The 21,529-nt window shown below is 51.9% G+C and overlaps 2 protein-coding genes across 9 annotated transcripts in view; one reads left to right on the top strand and one right to left on the bottom strand.

The window, feature by feature from the left end:
- Positions 1-909: 909 nt before the first annotated feature.
- On the top strand, positions 910-6,070 carry SHISA2 (shisa family member 2). Its single transcript, XM_080604321.1, has 3 exons — positions 910-1,394; positions 3,213-4,101; positions 4,241-6,070. The coding sequence occupies exons 1-2, from the start codon at positions 995-997 to the stop codon at positions 3,764-3,766; spliced, it is 954 nt and encodes a 317-aa protein (XP_080460447.1). The 5' UTR covers positions 910-994; the 3' UTR covers positions 3,767-4,101; positions 4,241-6,070.
- Positions 6,071-17,711: 11,641 nt separating this feature from the next.
- Positions 17,712-21,529, bottom strand: part of LOC308188390 (phospholipid-transporting ATPase IB-like) — a 302,947-nt gene continuing 299,129 nt past the window's right edge. For all 8 annotated transcript variants that reach the window (XM_080577315.1, XM_080577312.1, XM_080577316.1 and 5 more), the window contains one exon: positions 17,712-19,089. In XM_080577315.1, coding sequence (XP_080433441.1) covers positions 18,992-19,089 — 98 coding nt within the window. In that variant the 3' untranslated portion in view covers positions 17,712-18,991. The remainder of the gene's footprint in view (positions 19,090-21,529) is intronic.

Below are 21,529 nucleotides of genomic sequence, written 5' to 3'. Positions count from 1 at the left end.
TGGCTCCCACCTGTCTGCAGGCAGTCGCCTTCCCACACAGCGCTCCAGGACCGGGGGTGATGGCTGGAACCGGCTGCTGCTTGCACCCCAAAACCTGGTGCTCCTTGCCCGGATACCACTGAAGCTGAAAGCTCAGGATCATCAGACAGTGACATGGAGCATCTCAGACTTTGTCCTTCAGCTCCATGCCTTTTTCATCACGTTCATTGGTGTTGCACCCACACCATGTCGATAACCAGCTGCTCTGGCCAAGGCCGGCACTCCTGGGCTTCTGCCCCCCTTGGGGCTGTGGTGGAGGGGGGAGAGCTGCCTCTGCCTCCCCTCCTTGCACCGGGGGGCTTGGGCCAGGGGCTGCAGCTTGGCAAGGGTCAGGGCAGGGCTGGGGCTCGCTGAAAGCATCCAGGGGACTGAGGGGCAGCTGCCCTGGGCAGGGGCATGCCCCCACCTCTGCCAAACCTGCAGCCGGGGCCGAGGGGCTGAAAAGGGCTGGAACCTTAAAAACAGCTTTCAAAAGCGGGCCCAGTCCGGGGAGCCCCCCCGTTTTCTGACTTTTTATTGAAAATAATAATAATAATAATAAAAACTACTTTCCACTTGCTCTCCCGTCTCGTAGGCGGGGTGGGGGCAGGTACCAGACCCAGCTCTTGAGGAGAGGACACACACACAGCCCCCTCCCCCCCCCCCCCAGCCCCTCTGGGGGCCGCCCCTTTCAGCGTCCCGGGGGGGTGGTCCCGGGGGTCTCCCCCTCTCCCCGCCGGGGGGGGGGGGGGCCGGGGGCCGGGTCCGCGCCGTCGGGGCGGGGGCCGGGGGCGGGCGCATGCGCGGGGGGCGGGGGGGGGGGGGGGGGCGGCGGCTGCGGGCGGCGATATAAGGGAGGGGCGCGGGGCCCCCGGCCAGCGGCCGGCCCGGACGGGGCGCGCAGCGGCGGAGCGGAGCCATGGGGGCGGCGGGGACGGGGTAGCGCTGCCGCCCCCCCGCCCCGGCCGTCCCGGGGATGCGGCGCCGGGAGCCGCGGCCGGGGGCCGGGCGTCGCCGCCGCCGCCCAGGCTCGGGGGGGCCCCGAGCGGCCGCCCCCTCGGTGTGCGCCATGCGGGGCGGGGGCTGCTGCCCGCTGCTGCTGGCGGCGCTGGGCTGGCTGCTGCCGGCGGGGGCGGCGGGCAGCGGGGAGTACTGCCACGGCTGGCTGGACGGGCAGGGCGGCTGGAGGGACGGCTTCCAGTGCCCCGAGCGCTTCGACGGCGGCGACGCCACCATCTGCTGCGGCAGCTGCGCCCTCCGCTACTGCTGCTCCAGCGCCGAGGCGCGGCTCGACCAGGGAGCCTGCGATAACGACCGGAGGCACGGAGCCGCCGAGCCCGGACGGCCCGGCAAGGACGGCCCCGACGGGGCGGCAGGTGAGGAGGCAGCCCCGGGGAGCCGGGTCTCGGCGGCTCCGGGGGGCTGGGGGGCTGCCCCGGCTGGGGGGAGCCGCGAGCGGCCGCCCCCCGTCGCCGGTGGCAGGGTTGGTGAAGGAGCTGGGGGTCCCCCCGACCGATGTGGAGGGTTTAAAGTGGGAGAAGTACCCGGGCTGTGCCCCCCCCCTAACGCTGCTGTGGCCGGGGGGGCCGGCCCTGCCTTCTCCCCGAGCAGGAGAAGCCGCTCGCCGCCGCTGGTGTGTGCGCATCGCTGCTTAATCGCTCCCTCGGCCCCGACCGGGCTCCCAATTAAACAGCGAAGAAAAAACCGAAACAGCACATCCGGGGGTGGGGGGGGGAGAGAAAAAAAAGTGAGGTGACATTGCCGAGTGACTCGCGGCCGGTCCCCGCTCTGATGCTGTGCGCTCTCCGAGCTCGGGTACCGCTGGCTCAGACGGCTCCTGGCGAGATTGAATTTCAAGGATAAACTCGAGTCTTTCTGCTGCCGTTTAAAAAAAGCCTCAGTGGCTTTCCAGCGCATTTGCTGCCATCCACACGTGGTGAACACACCAGAAGTAGCCTGAAGTGATGTTATAATTAGGACAGATTTACTCTCGGAAAACTTGCGCGCTGCAGTCTGCAGCAAGTGTGTGCACCTGCCGAAGAGCCGCTGTCTCGCCGGGCGCAGAAGGAGACACAGTCCTTTGCGAGGCCTTTGTGTAGGAAGTGTTAAAATTACAGAAGAGAGGAGGGAAGAATGTGGCCTTTTGGCTGGTAGCCCACTGCATGCATTCAGCTGTGCGAGGAGCTGCGCTGGCTTCAGCGGGCCCGTCGCCCCCTTTGCAGGTCTTACACGAGATCCTCTCGCGTGGTGTGGGGTGGCCCCGTCCCTTGACCCCATGCCTGGGGACCACCGTTAGTGGTGGTTTCATTAGAGCGGGTCGGGAGGAACCACACAGGGCTCTGCAGCCCTGCCTGCATCCCCACGCTGATGGGTTTTGATGGCCATGATGAAGCCCGGGCTCGTCTGGAGCATTTGGAAGCACTGAAGGGAGATCCCGTCCCCTCATTACTCCTGGATGTGTTTGCACAGATTTGTCACCGTGGCACAGGGAACACCTTTTTACCTGGGAGCAGGTGACTGTGTGCGCCATCTGCCTTGGTGGGCTCCCTTCTGGAGCATCGCCCACGCTGCCCACTCTCACCCCTTGCCTCCGCTGCCCCCTTGTCCCCTCGTCCGGCCTCACGAGGAGGGATGCTGCCCCAGTGCAGGTAGCAAGGCCCAGTCGCCCTGTGGTTTCCCCTAGCCTAAAGGCTGGAGCACAGAGCAGCCAGACAGTCAGCCACAGGGCTGCCCCAAGGGGTGACAGCAGCCAGAGAGGGCTGGCAATGTGGAGGGATGAGATGCAGCGCCAGGGTCTGACCATCCCGTGATCCTGAGCAGGGGTTCTGGTCCTAAAGCATTTTGCTATGGCGCTGCCCAAACTGGCTGCTCTCTTGCTTAATTTTTCTAGTTGGAGACAAAATCCAGTGAGATGCAGAGCAGTGGTCGGTAGGGACCACACCGACAGCAACAGGAGTGAGCCTTCCTCTGGGGAGGCGTGAGCTGAGGGTTTTGCTCCCTGAAAGTAACTTCTGAGATGCTTTGGGAGCTCCAGCCCTTGGTTTTAGCTGCCCTGTGTAAGCGTGCAGCTGAACGCTGAGCTTCCACCACCCAGTGCACAGAGCTGAGGTGGGCTTGGTGCCGGGGCGGGGGTGGAGGGGACCTCCTGCAGCTTGTCCGTGCTCCCAGCACCCACCTTCTCCTTGCCGTTGCAGTGCCCATCTACGTGCCGTTCCTCATCGTTGGGTCCGTCTTCGTCGCCTTCATCATCCTGGGCTCGCTGGTGGCGGCGTGCTGCTGCAGGTGCCTGCGGCCCAAGCAGGAGCCCCAGCAGAGCCGCGCGCCCGGGGGCACCCGCCTGATGGAGACCATCCCCATGATCCCCAGCGCCAGCACCTCCCGCGGCTCCTCCTCCCGACAGTCCAGCACCGCCGCCAGCTCCAGCTCCAGCGCCAACTCGGGGGCCAGAGCCCCCCCGACCAGGTCGCAGACCAACTGCTGCTTGCCCGAGGGGACCATGAACAACGTCTACGTCAACATGCCGACCAACTTCTCGGTGCTCAACTGCCAGCAGGCCACCCAGATCGTGCCGCACCAGGGGCAGTACCTGCACCCGCCCTACGTGGGCTACGCCGTCCAGCACGACTCGGTGCCGCTCGCCCCCGTGGCCCCCTTCCTGGACGGTTTGCAGGGTGGCTACAGGCAGATCCAGTCCCCATTCCCGCACGCCGGCGGCGAGCAGAAGATGTACCCGGCCGTGACCGTGTAGCGCCGCCGTGTAGCTGCCTCCCCCTCCCCGCCCGACAGGTTTTTCATATCCCAGCCGAAGAGAGGAGAAATACTTCCTTGGAACGTAGCTCCCAGAACATCGCTTGTAAATAATTTTGAAAGGCTCATGCATGTCAGACAGTGTTTATAAACCATTTATTTTCATTGGGGTCCGTTGCCAGAAACTGTAGGATGATATCGCTGAATTAACATTTCCAGATACGCTTTCATTCCAGTGCATGATTTACAGTGGCGAAGGATTATGCTTAAAAAGCATATGCATTGCAGATCACTGTGCTTGCGAGATAAATGCCGGAGCCATTAAGTGCCCTTCAGGTATGACATGGTCAGAAATATTTGCCTAATTAATTCGTAGAAAGAGTTTCGTTCCACTGTACGAGACCACAGTACTTAAGAAACCTCTTCTCTCCTCTCCTCTTCCAATTCCTTAGTGACATTTCCCTTTGCTTTACAGACAATCACCACTGAACCTGAGCAGGGCCGTCGCTCTGTGCTCGGTTCCTGGTACCAGCTCCCATGGTTTTTTGGGCCCCGGGCCCAGGGTGAGCTGCCACGCGGTGCTCAGTCTTGCAGAGAACAACTTTCCGTGTCCCTGGTATTTATGTAGGAACTTGGAGCAGATGAATTACTCGGCTCTTACTTCCAGCGCACTTGAAACCCTTCTTGATTTGATTTTGCCTCAAGATCAGGAACTGGTAGTGGTTTGCACAAACTCTTCTCTCTTTGCGGACTTCCTACTATGAGCAGGGTGCGAGGTACTTGCTCCTGCAGCCACCTGCACAAATTTTTGACTCCGTGACCGCTGTCGGAGCCAAAGCAATGCTTACAGAGGAAGGTTGTGCCGCGACTTCCAACACACCTCATTTGACCTCGCCTCCCGTGAAACATTCAACCCGTGTGCGTGGGCCTGACGGGCCCAGGCCCTGCCACGGGCTTGTGATGGAGCCCACCCATGGGACCGCGTGGAACAGCCTGCCTTGGTCCCACCAAGCCAGCAGGGACTTGCAGAGCTTGGGAATCCACCCTGGATTATTCTTGGGAGCAGAAATGTCCAGCGATGTTTGAAAACCTGCATCGAGGATGAGGGAAAAGGCCCAAGCAACGCATGAAAGGCTGCACCTGCAGAGGGGGCATCGCAGCCGGCACCGTGCGTTTTTTCGCGTAAATGCCTCCCGAGTTTGGCCAGGCAACAGCACACGGGAAATAATCAGACCGTGTTAATTGTAAAGTATCACCCCAGGCGTATTTAAACGAGCAAAACAGTCTTAAGGGCTGATTTTTGTCTCTTAGAAAACTTGGTCTCTGCATTTCAGTCCGTTTGTTCTTCAGACTAAATGCTGCAGCTGTGTACTAAGGGCAAAACCCAAACCGGGCAATTGCTGTAAGCAGACCAGAGCTGGCAAAAGGTTTCTTGTTTCCGATACTGTATCAGTACGTAGCAATAACTGTGACACTACTATTTTTTGTATGTCTCTTTTAAAACCGCGCGTTCGCGTGGAAGCGTTGCCAAATCCGATGGTTTACTTGTAAACACGCCACACACACACAGGCAGCCTACAGAAGGGAGAAATGTTTTTGACCACTGAAATAGGAAAATGAATAGGTAATTTATACCCGATCTGCTGTTATTGGCCGAGATCTCCCCATTCAGCGTGTGTGACCTTCACAAAAACGCCGGCTCGCAGGCCCGGCCTTCGCCTCCCGCTGCGCCGAGCGGCGCTGGGAGCAGCGGCCTGCAGGCCCCGTGGTGACAGTGACGGTGACAGTGATGGTGACAGTGCCAATACTGGTGCCAGCAGCTCGTCCAGGAGCTGGAGATACTCGTCCCTTGGTGCCGAGGCGGTGGGCTGTCTCTGCCAGAAGGCAAGCCCACTGATGGGGTGTCCCTGCCAGCCCCGATTGCCATCGGCTCCGGCCACTGCCCACCGCGCTCCTTGCGCATCCCCTGACAAGGACACCTGCTCCGACCCGTGACGTTCAGGTGAATCTTTGTATATTGTTTACTTGTTTTAAAAAATAAATAAATAAATAAATATGAATAAGTTAAATTTAAGTCTGTAGAAATTAATTTACAGCTGAAGGAAAAGAAACCTGAGTTGTAATTAAAAGGAAGTTTGTGAGATGTGCCGTTTTGTTTTTTTTTTTAATGTCATGTATAATAATGTAAAACCAATGTTAACATTTGATATAGCTTTTAAATCTCTGAAAGGGTGCTTGGTCTAAAGTGTTTCTTACAAATGAAGAAAAAAGCCCCCTTTGTTTCTTAATAAATACTTTATGGTGTGACTTTTTGTCTGCTTTGTTGCCGTCATTGTTTTGTTCAGTTAATGCCTTACTTGCCTCTGTCTACAAGAGCGTGTCTGACCAGCCCAGAAAAAGCAAAGTCTGGATTTTCGGGTGTGTTTTTGAAGAACAGCAGCACCAACACCTACTACCTCCGTGGCTGAAAGCTGTGCCCCAGGGGGCTCCGTCCCCCCAGGGTGATGGTGCCACGGAGGTGACAGGAGGAGCACCTTGCCCAAGGCCATGGCCAGATGACTGAGGCGCACCTCAAGCCAGTGCTGTCCCTTTGGGGTTCAGGTCCTTGGTAGTGGCTTCTCCGGCCTGATGGGAGCCCTCAGCATTGTTGTTGAGAGAAGCAGCACTGCCCAAAGCTGCTTACAGAGAGAGGAGAGTGGGTTGGCAGTGAATGCATGGTGTCTGTAACACAAATTTGTTCACAAATTTAGATTTTGATTTGGCCTTCAGGAAAAGCTTGTCTCCTATAAGTGCCCTTATCCCTGTACCTGCTCCACTTGCGTGCCTGTTTCACAACAGGATGCCTGAGGCTGGCAGGAACCCCTGGAGGCCCCTGTTCCCACCCCTGCCCAAGCAGGGACACCCAGAGCAGGCTGCCCAGGACCACGTCCAGGCGGCTTCTGGAGATCCCCAAGGAGGAGACCCCACAGCCTCTCTGGGCAGCCTGTGCCAGGGCTCCGTCACCCGCCCAGCACAGAAGTGCTGCCTGGTGCTCAGAGGGAGCCTCCTGGGTGCCCGGCTGTGCCCATGGCCTCCTGTCCTGGCACTGGCACCACAGTTCCTGTGCCTGGTGGAGCTGAATTAGTGATCCGAGGGGCTCAGTTTGGGAACAGGGGCAGCAGGGAGATGCTATCCAAGCACCAGGGCAGCCAGAGACCCCCTCCTACCCCTCAGGCACCTACAGGGATGGCAGCGATGCAACTGCATTTGCATTCATAATTCATAGCCACGTCCTTCTAAGTGGGGATTTTTCCACACTAGTAAAAAAACACAGTCTCGCAAGGAAAACACAGCCCCGCTGTGCCAGCAAGGTCCAGCCCAGGCTTGCCAGCCTCCGGGAGGAGGCCATGCAGTGTTCACAGCACTGTTGTTGAGAGATCCCTGGGGTAAGGAGAGGAGTGCAGCGGTTGTGAGCGTTTGTTACATAGGAGAGCCTGTCCTTCCCTCTTACCCTCTTTTTTTTTTTCTCTTTTTTTTCTTCTTCTTTTATTATTTATTAACAGGCTAAAACCTGAAGATAAGGGGAAAAACAAAACAAAACAAAAAAGCAGCTACTCTTCTAAACCTGCTGCACAGCGTGAAAATACACTCTTGGCCATAGAGGACTGCAAGAAGTGATGGAATCCCTTCCACAGGCGTTTCACCCACCCTGCAGCCCCGGCTGAGCGCTCCCCATGGGGCAGCTCGGTGCTCAGTGACTCTCGGCTCAGGAAACCCTCCCTGAATGGCCGCGTGCACGTTTTGCTTGCTCAGTTTTAGCCCCTTACTCAGTTTCATCTTCCCACACTGCCCGAAACAATCCCTCTTTTTTTGTCCTGCTGTTTACACCTCTTAAATTTATGGGCTCACTTATTCAAAGTTTGAAGTGCATGGAGTTCTTTTTCAATGCTTGTTTTTGAATACATTGCTACCGACTTCAGGCTCTTTCCGCTGAAGTGGTCGGGAATTTTCCTTGCCAGAGACAAAGGAGTACTAGTGGTGGGGAGCAAAACGCGTGCGGGCTGGACTGTCACTGACAGCCCCTAGCACACGGTGCTCACCCAGGCAAGGCCAAAATCGTGTTTGTTCTCCCGGCTGCCCTCTCACCTGGGAACCCCCCCCCCCCCGTGTCACTCTGGAGAGGGAGCTGGTGCTCCCAGGCGGTCACCGGGGCTGTGGAGGTTGCACTCCGGGCTCTGGTGGGAGGGTGGTGGGTGGGGTGACCCCCCATCCCCCCCCCCCCCAGGCAGCTGTTCACGACCTGACTGTGATCACTAATGCTCCTAAATCCCCCCCCCAAAGCCTCTTCCACCCCTCAGGCCTCTGCTCTGCAGGTGCTGGTGCAGCGCTGAAGGATGGCAGCAGGACCCACGGCACCCAGAGCCGCTGAGCTCCTGGGTCACAAGGGACCAGCACAGGCCCAAACAGCACCAACACAAGCGCAATACACCATGGAGAACCACTTTGAGATGGCTTCCTTATGATCTGGGCATTATCAGAAGAAGACAACCATCCCTCCCATGCTAGCACCACCTCTGAGTGCCCGTACAGCTCTCACCAGGCACTTCCACTTTAATAAGTGGAGCTTGCTGCAATTAGCGTCCTGTGCTCAAATTTGGAACACGATGCCCACAGGAGAGCAACACGGATTTCAAGCCCCCGATCAGCACATTAACATCAGCACCTTCCTTCCAAAACCTCTTATTTGCAGCTCACTTTTGGTCTTGCTGGAGCTCCTCTTTCCCCTCCAGATTTTCTGTTCTCCCTTTCTTTTCCCTCCCACTGAAGTTATTACTACATATTATTCCCCATGTGTATTCCCTTGTATTTTTCCAAGCTGAATCTCATTTTATTGTTTCCTGCTCGTATTTCTTGCTTCTCTGTAGGTCCCTTTGTATTATTTCTCTGTCCTCAGTGGGGCTTGCAACATTTTCCTGTCCAGGATCACGTGCAAATTGACTGAACAACTCACTTCAGCCCATGCCAGCTGTTCTCCCCTTCTTTGTGCAAGCCAAAATGCCAGATAACACAGGTCACTGGTGCTGCACCACCTGCCCACACCTCGGCGAGAGGAGCTGGGAGCAATGGGGCGATGCCCACCACGGCTGGACCACACAGCGCAAAATATCAGCGTGGGCTTCACCTGTGGGAAGAGCTCCCGATGGGTACCTGCAGCTCACCACGGAGGTGTTTGCCTTTTCCTGTTTGAGTCATCAGTAGTACACGAGCAAAACCTTAAGAAAACTTACCTTAAACTTTGAAGACAAAAATCCTGTCTGCTACTGCAGGCTCTTTTCACTTAGTAGGTTTATACTAGCAGAAGTATAATTCGAGCATCCAAGAAAGACTGGAAATAGCTTCCTTTCTCCTGAACATGATAATCCTTCACTTTCAGATAAGCAAGCCCTTATTTGCTGTTATCAGTCCTTCAGAAAACCTCTGGCAAAATCGAGGCAAACAATGATACACTGAGCTGAAAAATGTGGATTAATTCAAAAAAAATGAATTATTTGCTTTCCATCAAGCCTGCCTCATGTTTAATGCCAAAGCACATCAGGGCACAGCCCAAACTAGTTTGTCTGTAGGTCAACCTGGAAACAAGAAAAAAGTAGGATGGCACGACTTTGGATTGAATCCGTTAAGCCAGGGCAAGGTAACATCGAGTCAGAGCTGTAATAACAGAACAATAAAATAAAACGACTCATCTCCCTCCCAAGACATAACTTCAATCACTCACGAGGGCAGGCTGGCAAAGCATTCGATACTGCCGAGCCCACATTTAGGAAGGCCTGAACCTTGACGGAGATCGATGGAGCTGTGTCCACCCTCACCAGGGACAAGTCTGACCCCGCACAGGATGTCCCTCCTCCAAGATGAGGATACCGTCGTGTTGTGCAGTCTCCGCTATGATTTATTACCCTAAAGGTAAATATTGGCTCATGCAGCTGCTAATTCCCTCAGTATTTGTTTCTGAGAGCGAGAGAGCGAGTCCTCATGCCTTCACACACCAGACATGTTGCATGTTATTGTGAACGTCCCATTGTGGGGAAAAAAGTGATTCTCAGTTCACATCAGCACAAACCAAAAGCAGGGGCTGCAGACCCGGTGTACCACCAGAATCAGGCTCTTGGTTTAGAAGGTGCACTGCCATCCTCAGTACGTACAGGGAAACATGAACAGTCGTTATTAACCAGGGCTTAATTTAGTTAATGTATACAATATAGCTGTGTTGTTCAATCTCACATACAAAGCTCCACATTCAAATGAACTGACTGTAGGAAAACAGTGGTTTTTTTTTTTCCCCAGGGAGAAATCCTGCAGTAATACGCTCAGAAACAGTTCCACACACAGCTGGCAATGTGGAAAAAGGAAGGAGGAAGCTGGGCCAGCACTGTTGTAAGTCCAGTGCACTACCCAACCCAACTCAACCCAACCCAACCCAACCCAACCCAACCCAACCCAACCCAGCATTCCCTTTCTTCCAGTCTCCTTTCTCTTCAGGGACTGGGTTCTGCTTACCGGAAGGTACCACCAGCTCCATGGCATCTGTCAAGACCAACAAACCAGTTTTGCTGACTGTGACAACTGCAACAAGTGTTCGTCATCGGGCTGGGCCATCAAACACAAGGCGTGTGACTGCTGAGGCTCCCACGCACCTCACTGCAGGCTTTAGGTCTCTTGAAAACTTGCAGCTTTAGGCCTTTGTCCCTGGGGGACCCTGCCACCACAGCAGGGCCTCGCCAGCACAGCTCACCTTCCCCCACCCTGCTCTGCCTTACAGCCCCCCTCTGCACCATGGACGGCCAAGAAACCGCGCTGGCTTTCAGCGACGTTTCCAAGCCTCATTTCTCTGAGGACCCATATTTCTGCTGAGGAGGAAGCAGCAGGGAACCCACTGCTCTTTCCAAGCTTCTCAGGACTTGCTGCTGGGTAAGCGCTGGGGCTCAGGGCCGCGCCAGGGCTGAGGGAAGGGCAGTGCCTGGTGGCTGGGTAGCGCCGGAGCAGCGCTCGCACAAAGGGATCGTGTTTCTGAAATCTTCTTGCTTAACATTCCTCAACCGGACCTTTCTCAGTTACACTTTCATTTTTTAATGCTCCCATTTCAGACTCGAGCATTAATCTGAGGGTTTAGAGCCTTTGATTCTGTTTCGGTCTGGTATGAGGCACCGAGGACCGCCGGCAACGGCCTCAACAGCTGCTCCCGCACGGATCTGGCCGCGGGACGTGAGCGCCAGGCGCTTTCACAGCCTCGCCTGTCAGACCGTTAGAGGCAAAGTCTCGGAGGTGATTATTCAACTAATATATCTAATAAGGGGTTTAAGAAGCCATTCATTATATTTAACAATTCAGAGAATTATTTCACATTTAGCGCACTGTAGGAAGAGACGACAGCGCAGGGAGCCCTCAGCTAAGCATCACGTTCTCCCACCGCCAACTGAATAAAGCTTACTCGAGTTTATCATCAATTTTACTTTGGCGTAATTGATTGCCCAGATGTGTGAGCAGTCTTTACACTCAGCGAGGCTCCCGCTGCTGCAAGCTCGCAGGCTGGAGCACTGCTACAGGGGGATATGCGAGGACTTCGTCCTGGGCTTTTCATCTCTTTGCAAAGAGAAGGCAGGTACCAGGCCTGGCTTCTGGGACAAAAGTGTTTTGAAGTGTGCTCAAGCAGTGACTTGTAAAGGGAAGAGGGGAAATTTGGCTTACAACCCCTCTTTGTTTCCCAATTTAAAAAAAAATCCAGAAGTAATTTGTTGTTTTAAACAAGTCTCTCCAGGCTCTTTAAAATGGTTCTGTCGGCAGTGTGACAATCTATAAGGAAAAAAACATTCATCGAGTTACAGCACCCTAAAGAGGAAAAGTTTTAGCCAGACTGCATATAAATATGCATTTTGTTCCTGGTAAAACCTATTTTAACACCAATATCTAATAGTATCTGGACAAAAAAAGATCTCTTTGTTACAGCTCGTGCACTTTTACTTTTTGCGGGGATCTTACAATGCATTCCCTCAGGTCACCAGAAATCTGGAGAGGCCGATCTTTGGTGCAGCTGCCGTACCTTGGGCATCCCTCCCGACTCGGTGCGTGCCGGCGGATTTTGCTCGGAAGGAGGCTGCGGCGCCGCGGGCTGGCTGTGCCCCGGGGTCTCACAGCCCCGCTCAGGAGGGCTCGGCTGCCGAGGCTCTCCTGGGCTCAACACGGGGGGCGAGGCGTTCACAGCTCGCTATGAAAACATATTTGTTCAGCGGAAGGAGCATATTGTATCGGAGAGGATCACAGCGCGCGTCCCCCGGAGCCGATGGGCACAGAGCTCCCGGGGACAGGAGAGCCTTTGTGCGGCGCTGCACGCTCTCGGTCTCGCTCGAGGCAAGTGAGCGCGAGGGGCACTTCTCCGAGAGCGGCAACGCGAGCGAGCTTGGCAGCGTCAGCCCGGCACCACTGGCAGAGCTGGATGTGAAATTCTTGATCAGGCAGAAACAGGAAAAAATCCTTCCCCTGCTCTCGGGATGCTGTGCAGGACACCTCTCGTGTTGCTGCATCATCGCTCAGCTTGATGCATGATCAGACCATTCCCCCCCCCCAGCCATGGGTATGTGCGGGCCCACTTAACACAAAAATCCTCGTGTAAATTCCGCTGGGAGAAGGGAGCAAAGCAGAGTCTAGCACTCCGTTTTTTTTCCTGCTGGGCCTGTGTCACTTAGACAAAGTAAAAGATCTCCAAGGCTCATTTTAGCAAACCTTTGGTGATGTCGCATGTATCAGTTGCAGGAGGGATGTCTGCCCACCAAGTTTACACGGAAAGATGGCTTTCCCCCATGAGACACTATTAAAACATCAGGCACATGCTGTGAGCCTGCTGGTGCCATTCTTCCTCGGACACTACTCTTGTGTTTGGGGCCTGATTCGAGTCCCATGGCAAGGAACCCGAGTCTTGTCCTTGGCACTAACAGAGGCAGCCCCTTAAAAACACACCCAGAAGGTAATGAAAAAAAAAAAAAACACACCACCAAATCAACCCCACACCAGCTTTGCAGGAGAAATCTCAAGCTCATTTATCAGTGAACTCTAGCTGCAAAAATTGTGGGGGGGATAAAACAAACAAGCCCTGGTCCATTGAGTTGCTTTAATAAAAGGTTTATTGGAAATATTTTTGTGCAGACATACGACAGTCAACAATGCTGTTCAAAGCTACAGATTTGCTAAGTTTTCTGAACCCTCTAAAAATACGAGTAAATGACCTTCATTTGTATTCAGTCCGGGAGGGAAACAAACCCCACCGTAATGCGCTGCGGTATTGAAACTACCAGAGGACATTAATAGGACGTGAAAATGGTAACACTTCTGGAGGAAAAAACCCACACACCACGGCTCTCACTGCTCTGCTGGGAGCCAATTAAACATTCCCCCACAGCACTACTCCACTCTGCATATCCAGATTAAAACCTCCCCATCTGTAACAATATTTAAGCAATCCGAGCACAGATATGACAGACAAGTGGGCACACACGACTTGGCGCGCTGATGAAAAAAGATGCTGCTGAAGAGCCCGTCACTCAAAGCAGCCGAATGTTTGACCTCCCGGAAACACGGGCCACACTTTGGGGGCAGGAGGAGGTTTTTTTGTGTTGAACAACTCTTCCAGTACACACATGCACACGCGGTCCCAGCGGGCTCGGCTGCCCACAGCATCTGGAGCCCTTTTTAAAAGAGCTGAGAACCAACTTGGGGCAACTTCCCAGCCTACGTGCTGCCGAGGGTAAGGACAGCAAACACTTGCATTCGCCTCCCAAATAAAAACATCAACCAGGAGGGCAAAGTCGGGCTCACACAACGCCTGTTACATTCCATGTTTTCGAAGAAACCCTGCAGATGCTTTGAAGCAGATTAATTTATGCCGAGACAACATCTGGAACGTCTTCTCAGGAAGCCACCCAGTAAGGTGGTCGGAATGTAAAATAATCACGTCTTTCTGTTAATGTTGGCTTTGTCTCCCTTGGCTCCGCCACTTGGTAATTACAAGGGTGCTGACCTCACGGCTACGCACAGTGACAGTCTGGCAAGATATCTGGCTTTTCTTCATCGTTAGATTTCTGCATGACTGCCCAGAGCTGGGGGCTCGCCCGCATGGGGTCTGTCCTTTACCCATTTTGGTTTCTTGCCGGTATCTGTAGAGATGCTGAGGGAGAAGCCCAGCAGATTTCAACTTGTCTCGCCACCACGCATAAAGGAAGGTTTTGGAGAGACGACAGCTATTTTACCTTTTGTCCGTGCTGCAAATCAGTAGGCCCTGCATTAATATGAACCAACTCTCAGCCTTCAAACCCCGTCACAGCAAGACCCAGGTTCCCAGACCAACAGACCATGTGCCTCCTCCAGGCACGTGGCTCGGGTCACACGTGTGTAAGCGTCGTGGAGGCTCTCAGGGGGTTTTCGAGGCTAATGAAGCTCTCAGGTAAGAGGCACTGAGCTCTGCCTCCTAGAGCTGTTCAGTTCTGACAGTGTCAGCAGTATTACAGGAGCAGTACAAATAAAACGTGAAGAGGGTTATGTTAACGCTGTAATCAAACTGAGATGACTTGTCCCAGCCCCACAGAAGGACGGATCTACAAGACGAATCAATGCATATGGTTTCACCAAGCAAAGCACTGAGCCTTTCACCTATGCTACAGAAAGTGGGGAAAAGCATCTTTAACTGTATTCCAACAGGATTTTTTCCCCTGTACATGGGCTGTGTACAAATCCAGTCATCAGCTTCGTGACCTGTTGAGCCTTCACCCCTTAAACACCCCTACGCTACCCACAGTGACAATTACAACTTAGGGTTTGGGACAACACTTGGATTTGAATCCAAAACTCTCCATTTTTGATAAGTGCTTTGGCTGTGCCCGTAAGGGCTGCCTGCAGGACAGCCCCGAGCCGTGCCCAGGGGACCCCACGGGAGCAGGGCAGGGAGCAGGGGCTGGGTCCTCGAGGAGGTGCTGAGCTGCAGCACAGACACGGATGAGTACAAGGGTCTGTCCTGGAAGGTGAGAAAAGCTTTTGGGCAGCCTGAGGCCAACTGTGTGGAGACTGCACAACACACACATCGTCAGTGCCACGTTTCAGAAGCAAACTGCCAGGCGGATCCATCAGGCACGGCGTGGGCACAGCCAAATGCTCCTCCAAGACACTGTAATTGAAAATATCCATCACGATATTTCATATCATCTCTGAGTATCGTGAGGCTCAGCAAGAGACAAAGAACTCACCCTGCAAACCGGCTGGAGTTTAAGGCATTGATACAGTGCAATGATCCAAAACCGGGGTAAAATATCCTCAGTGCCTTAAAACTAGGTAGAAATCTGACAAATCCAAAGCGCTTCTTGGAGGTGAATGCCTGCTCAAGGGCTGCTCCACTTCAAACCTGAGCTGCGAGGCGTAACAGCAGAAGCACAGCTGCTGGAGTATTTAAAAATGACAAGGAGCTGTTATTTATAAAACCACGGGAGAACGTAAATTGGGCATCGCTGCACCGATGACTGGAGGCGACGCAAAACCATAGATTGGGTGCATTAGCCTAAATGGACAAAATAAGCCTGCAGGACAGGGGCAGCATGGGCACCACGTGCCTCTCCCAAAGCCCTGGGGTTGCCCACAGAGGGCCAAGTTGCTCTGACCACGTCGCAGTCCCCACGTCTCACTTCTTCTGGTCCGTCTGAGCTTTCTCTTCTTTATTTATGAGCATTGATCGTCTCCCAGCAAACACAACTTGAGTGCACGCTGCAAAAATAACGCAGTCTGAGTAACAGGAGCCTTCCCTGCAGCATCTGCTGTTAGCTGCTGGCCGAGGCAGGGAGAGCCTGCACACTTCTGGCAGGCACCAGGAAGCGCGTGGTCTAGCGAAGTGCAGATTAGTGAGGCTTGACTGTTATCTTAATTTACAGCCCATACAGCTCACGCTAACTCCGCACACAATTTTAGATGCATTAACAGCTTACTTTGACTCAGATACCGTTACTGGTCATTTGCCATTTCTCCCTGACTATAAGCTATTATGGCGCTCCCATGCCAGCTCCCTACAGCAAGACCCGAAGCCCTGTCGAGGAAAAACAAATGACAACAGGTCTCTCAGCAGTGCTCAGCTCCGACTCCTGCTCAGCGCCTCCAATTTGGTACTAGGCGATTGCTGAAGGCACAGTAGCCTCTACGCAAATAACGGTTATGGTGTTACAAAACGGAGCAACCAGACCCAGATTTAATTTGGAAAATCACCACTTCTTCCTGAATACTGAACAAAAACCCAGCAAACCAAAACAAAGCCTCACCTCTGCGGTCAGCGCAGAGAGCTGCCAAATAAACTGTTTTCTGATTAGCCCCAGGTAGTTAAAGCTGGACAGTCAAGCAGAAAGCTCCCATTCCTTCTGCTCCGATACCCTGCCTAGTTGGTAACGCTTCCATGAAGTGCTTTCAGAGGTCACTGCTACATGAAGTTGCGTTAATGAACAAGGCATTCTGGTGATACAGCACAGCTGCCCCTCTCCTTCTGCTGACACGACACCGGAATACACCTCATCATTGCTCACCATGGCCAGCAACTCCAACAGGCAGGCTACAGCAAATTACAAGGGATTAATTCCCGTAATGACTCCAAAGAACAAGAAGAATGCCAGGTCTTGACCTGGGTGGGCTCCACAGGATTAAGTCAGATAGGGACTCAGGCCGTACAGTGCCAATAAAGCCTGCCCCCCCAGCCCCGGTGTCACATACTGTAGAGCCGTGTGACAAACCCCATGTGCAATTTCCATCGAGCTGACACCCAACACACGTACCTCGGCCTAAGCCACCATTCACTCGAGGGAGGGGTTGTGTTTGTGACACTCACTGACCTCAATTTACAGAGAGGTCAAAATGATACAGCCCATAGTCTGCACTAATAAAATAAATCACGTCAGTGACAGCTGCTCCTCCCCAGCACCTCTCATTATGCTCTGTAAAACTTTTGTTGCACTAAGTTAAGAACAGAAAAGACTCCAGGCTCCTTTCTGTTCTCTGCTCAATACATTTATTTGCCCTTCTTCATTATTCAGAGGTTTTAAAAAGTTTCTTTTTTTTTCTTTTTCCTCCAGTATCTTCATGAAAAGCCTCCAAATTGTTTACATACCAATGTTTAGTGTGTGGCTTAGAGTACAAAGACTAAGCTGATCTCACTTTGTCTCAGTGGGAAGTTAATTTTACTTGTGGTGTTACAAAAGGAAGAAGCAGTTAGCAGTTTCGAGGACACCATGCATTTCCTAAATAGATTTTGTTTCCAAATAAAAGAGACTGTTTAAAAGGTTAGATCAGGATTAAGATTTAAAAGCTCCTGGGATCAGGTTTAGCCTCCCCTTATTTATTCTCTCCCCAAGTATTCCCACCTTTAAACAAAAGTCACCTCCCAGAAAATTATACACACACACACACACACTTGGCCCCTTGACATTCATGCCTACGGCAAAATTATTTGTGATTTTCCTTTATTGCACATTTGTCTCATTAGCAGCGCAGAAAGAAGGTGACGACTTTTCCCTCTGAGCCATCAGCCTAACCCAAGAGCCATCCTGCCTGGTGCTCTTAAACGTGGCTGGGGACTCTGGGTGGCACTGGGGATTGAACTGCCACACGTGAGCGCTGGCATTTACTTACAGCCCTTCAGGAAGATGAAGCCAGTGGGCCAGGCTGGTTTTGGTTTGTTTTTGTTTTTCCCTCTCTCCTTGCTAAGCATAAATACTCACATTCAAATTGATTTCGGATATATTTAAATCAACAAAAGTTCTGGATGATGGTCAATAGGGCAAAACACAGCGCCAACTTTTTAAACGCACAGATGTAGTACATACATTAACCATGAAACCTGGCTAAAACACAGCACTATTTACTTTATGCTATTCAGAAACGTGGCTTGGCAACTAAAATTAATAGAACTTGTCTGGAGGACAGTGTAAGCTTTCTAAGGGCTCTTTCAGCTTTAACTTATGCTCCTGTTTTCTCTTTTTTTTTTCCATAATTCCAATATATGCAGCAGCACGCTTGCCCCACTCCCAGTGAGTCGGTGAAGCCAGCATTCCTTCCCGGGCTCCAAAGTGGAAGCATCAGAAGCCTGTCGATGGATCTGATCTAGAAAAGAGACTGCTCTGGCTGAGCAAACAAACAGCCCGTCTCCTCTTCACAATGACCAGCTCTGTGTGTGCAGGCACATGTGTGTGAACCTTTCCTGACTTTCCCCTGCCAGCCCATCCTACCGGGTCCAAGAGGAATGCCCCTCTGGGATGGCAGCAGTAGGCTGCTGTGTGGATGCACATGCTCTTCTTCCTAACAACTTGAAAAGCTTTTCTGTTCTGTTTTGTTCTATTGTTACAATGGGAATGGGGTAAGGGAGGGAAATCCCAGGCTAAATCTGAAGAGCACAGCCAAATACAAGCTGCGGAGTTACCTATTTGAGTTCACTTTTGTGCAGAACGCTGTACACTCAATGCAGCTGCCCTGGCAAGCCCTCCAACTTTCACATCCTGGCTTTGGGGGTAAGCTATTAATCGGTTTTCAGAAAGCTAAGATAGAGCCCTAATAAGTCTTGTAAGAGGGCAGGAAGGATTCTGTGTAATTCATTGCTATTGTGTTATTCTGTCCTGAGAAGGCAAATAAGTGTTTTTAGCTACAGATTGTGTTTCCACTGCAATAAATAAAATGTATGCCAAATTGTCTGTTAAAAATTTAAATGAAAATCTCGTAATCAGTGAATGTTACGGGGAATAAGGTCTGCATGCAGCCACGTGCTCCTGGTCTGGATGTAACCAAACAGGAAGTCTCAGCACCCCGTTCCAATTAAGCAAAGGCTGATTTCTCATGGAACATAAATTTTCTACTTTTCTCCCAGAACAACCTTATGCTGATGCTTTAAATAGTGGTAAAACATTGTTTTTAATTTCACACCTCACAGAGCACAGTCAAATGCTTCGTAACAACATAAACAAAACTTTAGGCAGAGCTTTGCAACTGAATTCAAACGATGATTTCCCCCCACAATAAATATTCAAGGTTTGCAGGGAGAATACAGAAACTTGTTGGCTAAGGCCACAGAAATGAGTTCTCTGGTGTTTTGGCTGCTGTTGCCAGCCCTAGTCAAGAATGCATTAAGAGTGGATGCATCGATCCAAATCCCATTATTCCCACTACCCATCAAGTGAGGAACCATTTATTCTATTTCTGTTCTCCTTTTGGTTGTATCGTAGGATCGAACAACTTCTGACTGGGAGACAACACCGTGTTCTTCCTGGGAAAACGCATACCCATCTGAAAAAGCAAAGGAAGAAGAAAAAAAATCACTGGAGTTCAGCTCAAAGGCACAGCCTGTTTTTAGGAACACCTCTAAGCATCACTGGTTACATGACAGACCTCAATGATCTTCATTTCTGTGCTGCACTTCTGTCATTTACAGCGGTGCCCACATGGCACTGGAAGGACAGCTGCCAGCTCTTCCTGCTCCCCTCCCCAGGCCACATTAGTGTACGTGGTTGACTCTTCCATCTGAGCTAACCCAGCTAATAAACTTCAGATAGATTTTGGACACCAGGTTAACTCCCACGGCGGCAGAGCTTTAAGGACTTAACACACAGATAGAGATTTGCATTTTTGGTTGACTCTGTGGTCTGCTTGGTATCAGCAGTTGGCCTGGAGGAACATGGAAACATCCACGCTACAACTGGATCTGAGTTATGTCTTAACTCCATTCAGGATTTGTTTTTTGTACAAGTTTCCAGGTGTCATCTGACAAGCTGCACCGAGAAACCCTCGATTCTCTTGGCCAGTCACCTACGTCTTGAATAGAATAAACTTCAACATACACCAGAGGTCTTTGCCTTCCACAAGTTAATCCTGCTAGCTAACACAGTCCTTAGGTCTCCCTACAAATTACTTAGATGAAAAGAGCAATGTGTCTGAATTCTTTCAAAGTACTGTGGGCAAGGTCAATGACATTTCTGACATCATCTGCAAAACACCACAACAGCTAACGGGCTAAGATGGCGAAACACCAAGCAATATTTAAACCAGACATGAGCCTACAGAAAAATTCTGAACAGAAAACCAGAGCAAAGGAGAATAGTCTCTGTAACACCAAGGAAAGGCGTTTGTCACAAAAAAAAAGGGTAATCAGAATGGAAGAGAAGGGGAGATTTGAATAGCTTCAAAATATGGAGAAAAAGGAAAATCACAGGCTATGCAAACCTTGGTAAGGCTTTTTAGTAGGAAAGAGCTAGTTGGTGTGAATTCTGCTGGGGAGAACCTAAGAATGACACCATGGCTCACGGGTGGGGAACGTGCCATCTCCCCCAAGCAGCTCTGGGAGTGGGAGCTCGTGAATTCTGAAATCCTGCCCCAAATCTACCCCGGGCAGAAAGGTGCAGCACCAGACAAGGCAGGACAGACATCCCAAGTACTACCCAAAGACCTGTCTTTCAGGAGTCCTCCTCCCTTAACAGGCTCAAGGCATATTCTCCCTAGATCAGGTACCCAAGTGGGATAAGGCTGGAGCATGGCACAAGGGGAGTTGGCTGGAATAGAGTCCCACAGCACTGGGGACGAGCCTTGCTCCGATAATCGCGAGGGTCTTCTCCTCTCCCACAGAATGAGGTACGTCACCTCTGAAGGCAGGCTCTTTGCTGTCCATTTGAACTCACGAGGCAGAACGTGCACTCCCACAGCAGAAGGGCACACACAGCAGAGGGTCAGCAGTTAGCTGACCTGACCCACAGCACAGCAGGAAACCTTCACCCATAGATGGGGGAGATTCCAACAGAAATGCATCACCCAGAACTAACTGCAGTCACATTTCCCTCCTGGAGTGATTGCAGCCCTGTAGGAACTTTGATCCCATTGCAAGACTGATGCCGGCATTTCGTTTTATTTTCCATGAGCAATTCCCTGCCAATATACATACGGCTGCAGAGGAACAGGTTGGGTTTTCTTGCCCCTAGCTGGAGGTTCACAAAATATATTCAGAAAATGCAAACACTTCTGGAAAAAAGTATGTGCATGCTGGATAACTGCAAAGGAAATATTTACAAAACAGGCTTTCATTTAAAAAAGGGTGGGATTCACACCTAAACCAATACCTCCAGTGGGCTTGTTCCACTCTAGGGGCCAGTATGCTGTTAGCTTTTTTGGCAAAATTCTCCATGGAAAGTCAGTCTCGTAGTCTTTCACCAATTTAAGCCCTAAAAGACTGACAGCCGCGCCCCATAACCTGCTCTGCATCACGGTGGCTTTGCTGTACTTAGATCATTTGGCAGAAAACACCTTAGCCTGAATTTTTTTTGCTACATTAAGATGACCAATGGTTAACAACAGCAGAGGCATGCTTACGTTCTCATGTTCTTGATCCACTCTGAAATACCCGCAGTGAGAGTTTTGTGCATACATCATGGGAAAGGCTGCGACCCCAAGACCTGCACGTTGCCTCTATTCAGTCAAAGCTCGACATTTGGCAGCATGTTGAAAACTTTTAGTGTTGATCTCAAAGCAGGAAGATGATTTCATATTATGCTTTTTTATTTGTATTATGATTAAGCTGGAGCTTCAGGCTTCTCAGGCAGCTGCCTGTGCCTCGCAGGATCGGAACACGCTGGGACCGCTCAGGTCCTACCCAGGCTCCCCAAGCAGCTTCTCCATTTCCACTGTTTTCAGACCCCATCCAAAAACAATGAAAGTTTCCATCTGCCAGTTACCAGGGAAC

This window comes from Anser brachyrhynchus (genome assembly GCF_964034855.1).
Source record: "Anser brachyrhynchus genome assembly, chromosome: 1".
NCBI lineage: Eukaryota > Metazoa > Chordata > Aves > Anseriformes > Anatidae > Anser > Anser brachyrhynchus.
Note: the sequence above shows the minus strand (reverse complement) of the source record. Positions and strands in the feature narration are given on the sequence as shown.

Excerpts from the sequence above, each read along its gene's own strand:
- SHISA2 (XM_080604321.1), top strand. The coding sequence starts at position 995 with ATGCGGCGCCGGGAGCCGCGGCCGGGGGCCGGGCGTCGCCGCCGCCGC. Across the intron at positions 1,395-3,212 it reads CGGCCCCGACGGGGCGGCAG|TGCCCATCTACGTGCCGTTC; the intron begins GTGAGGAGGCAG and ends TTGCCGTTGCAG.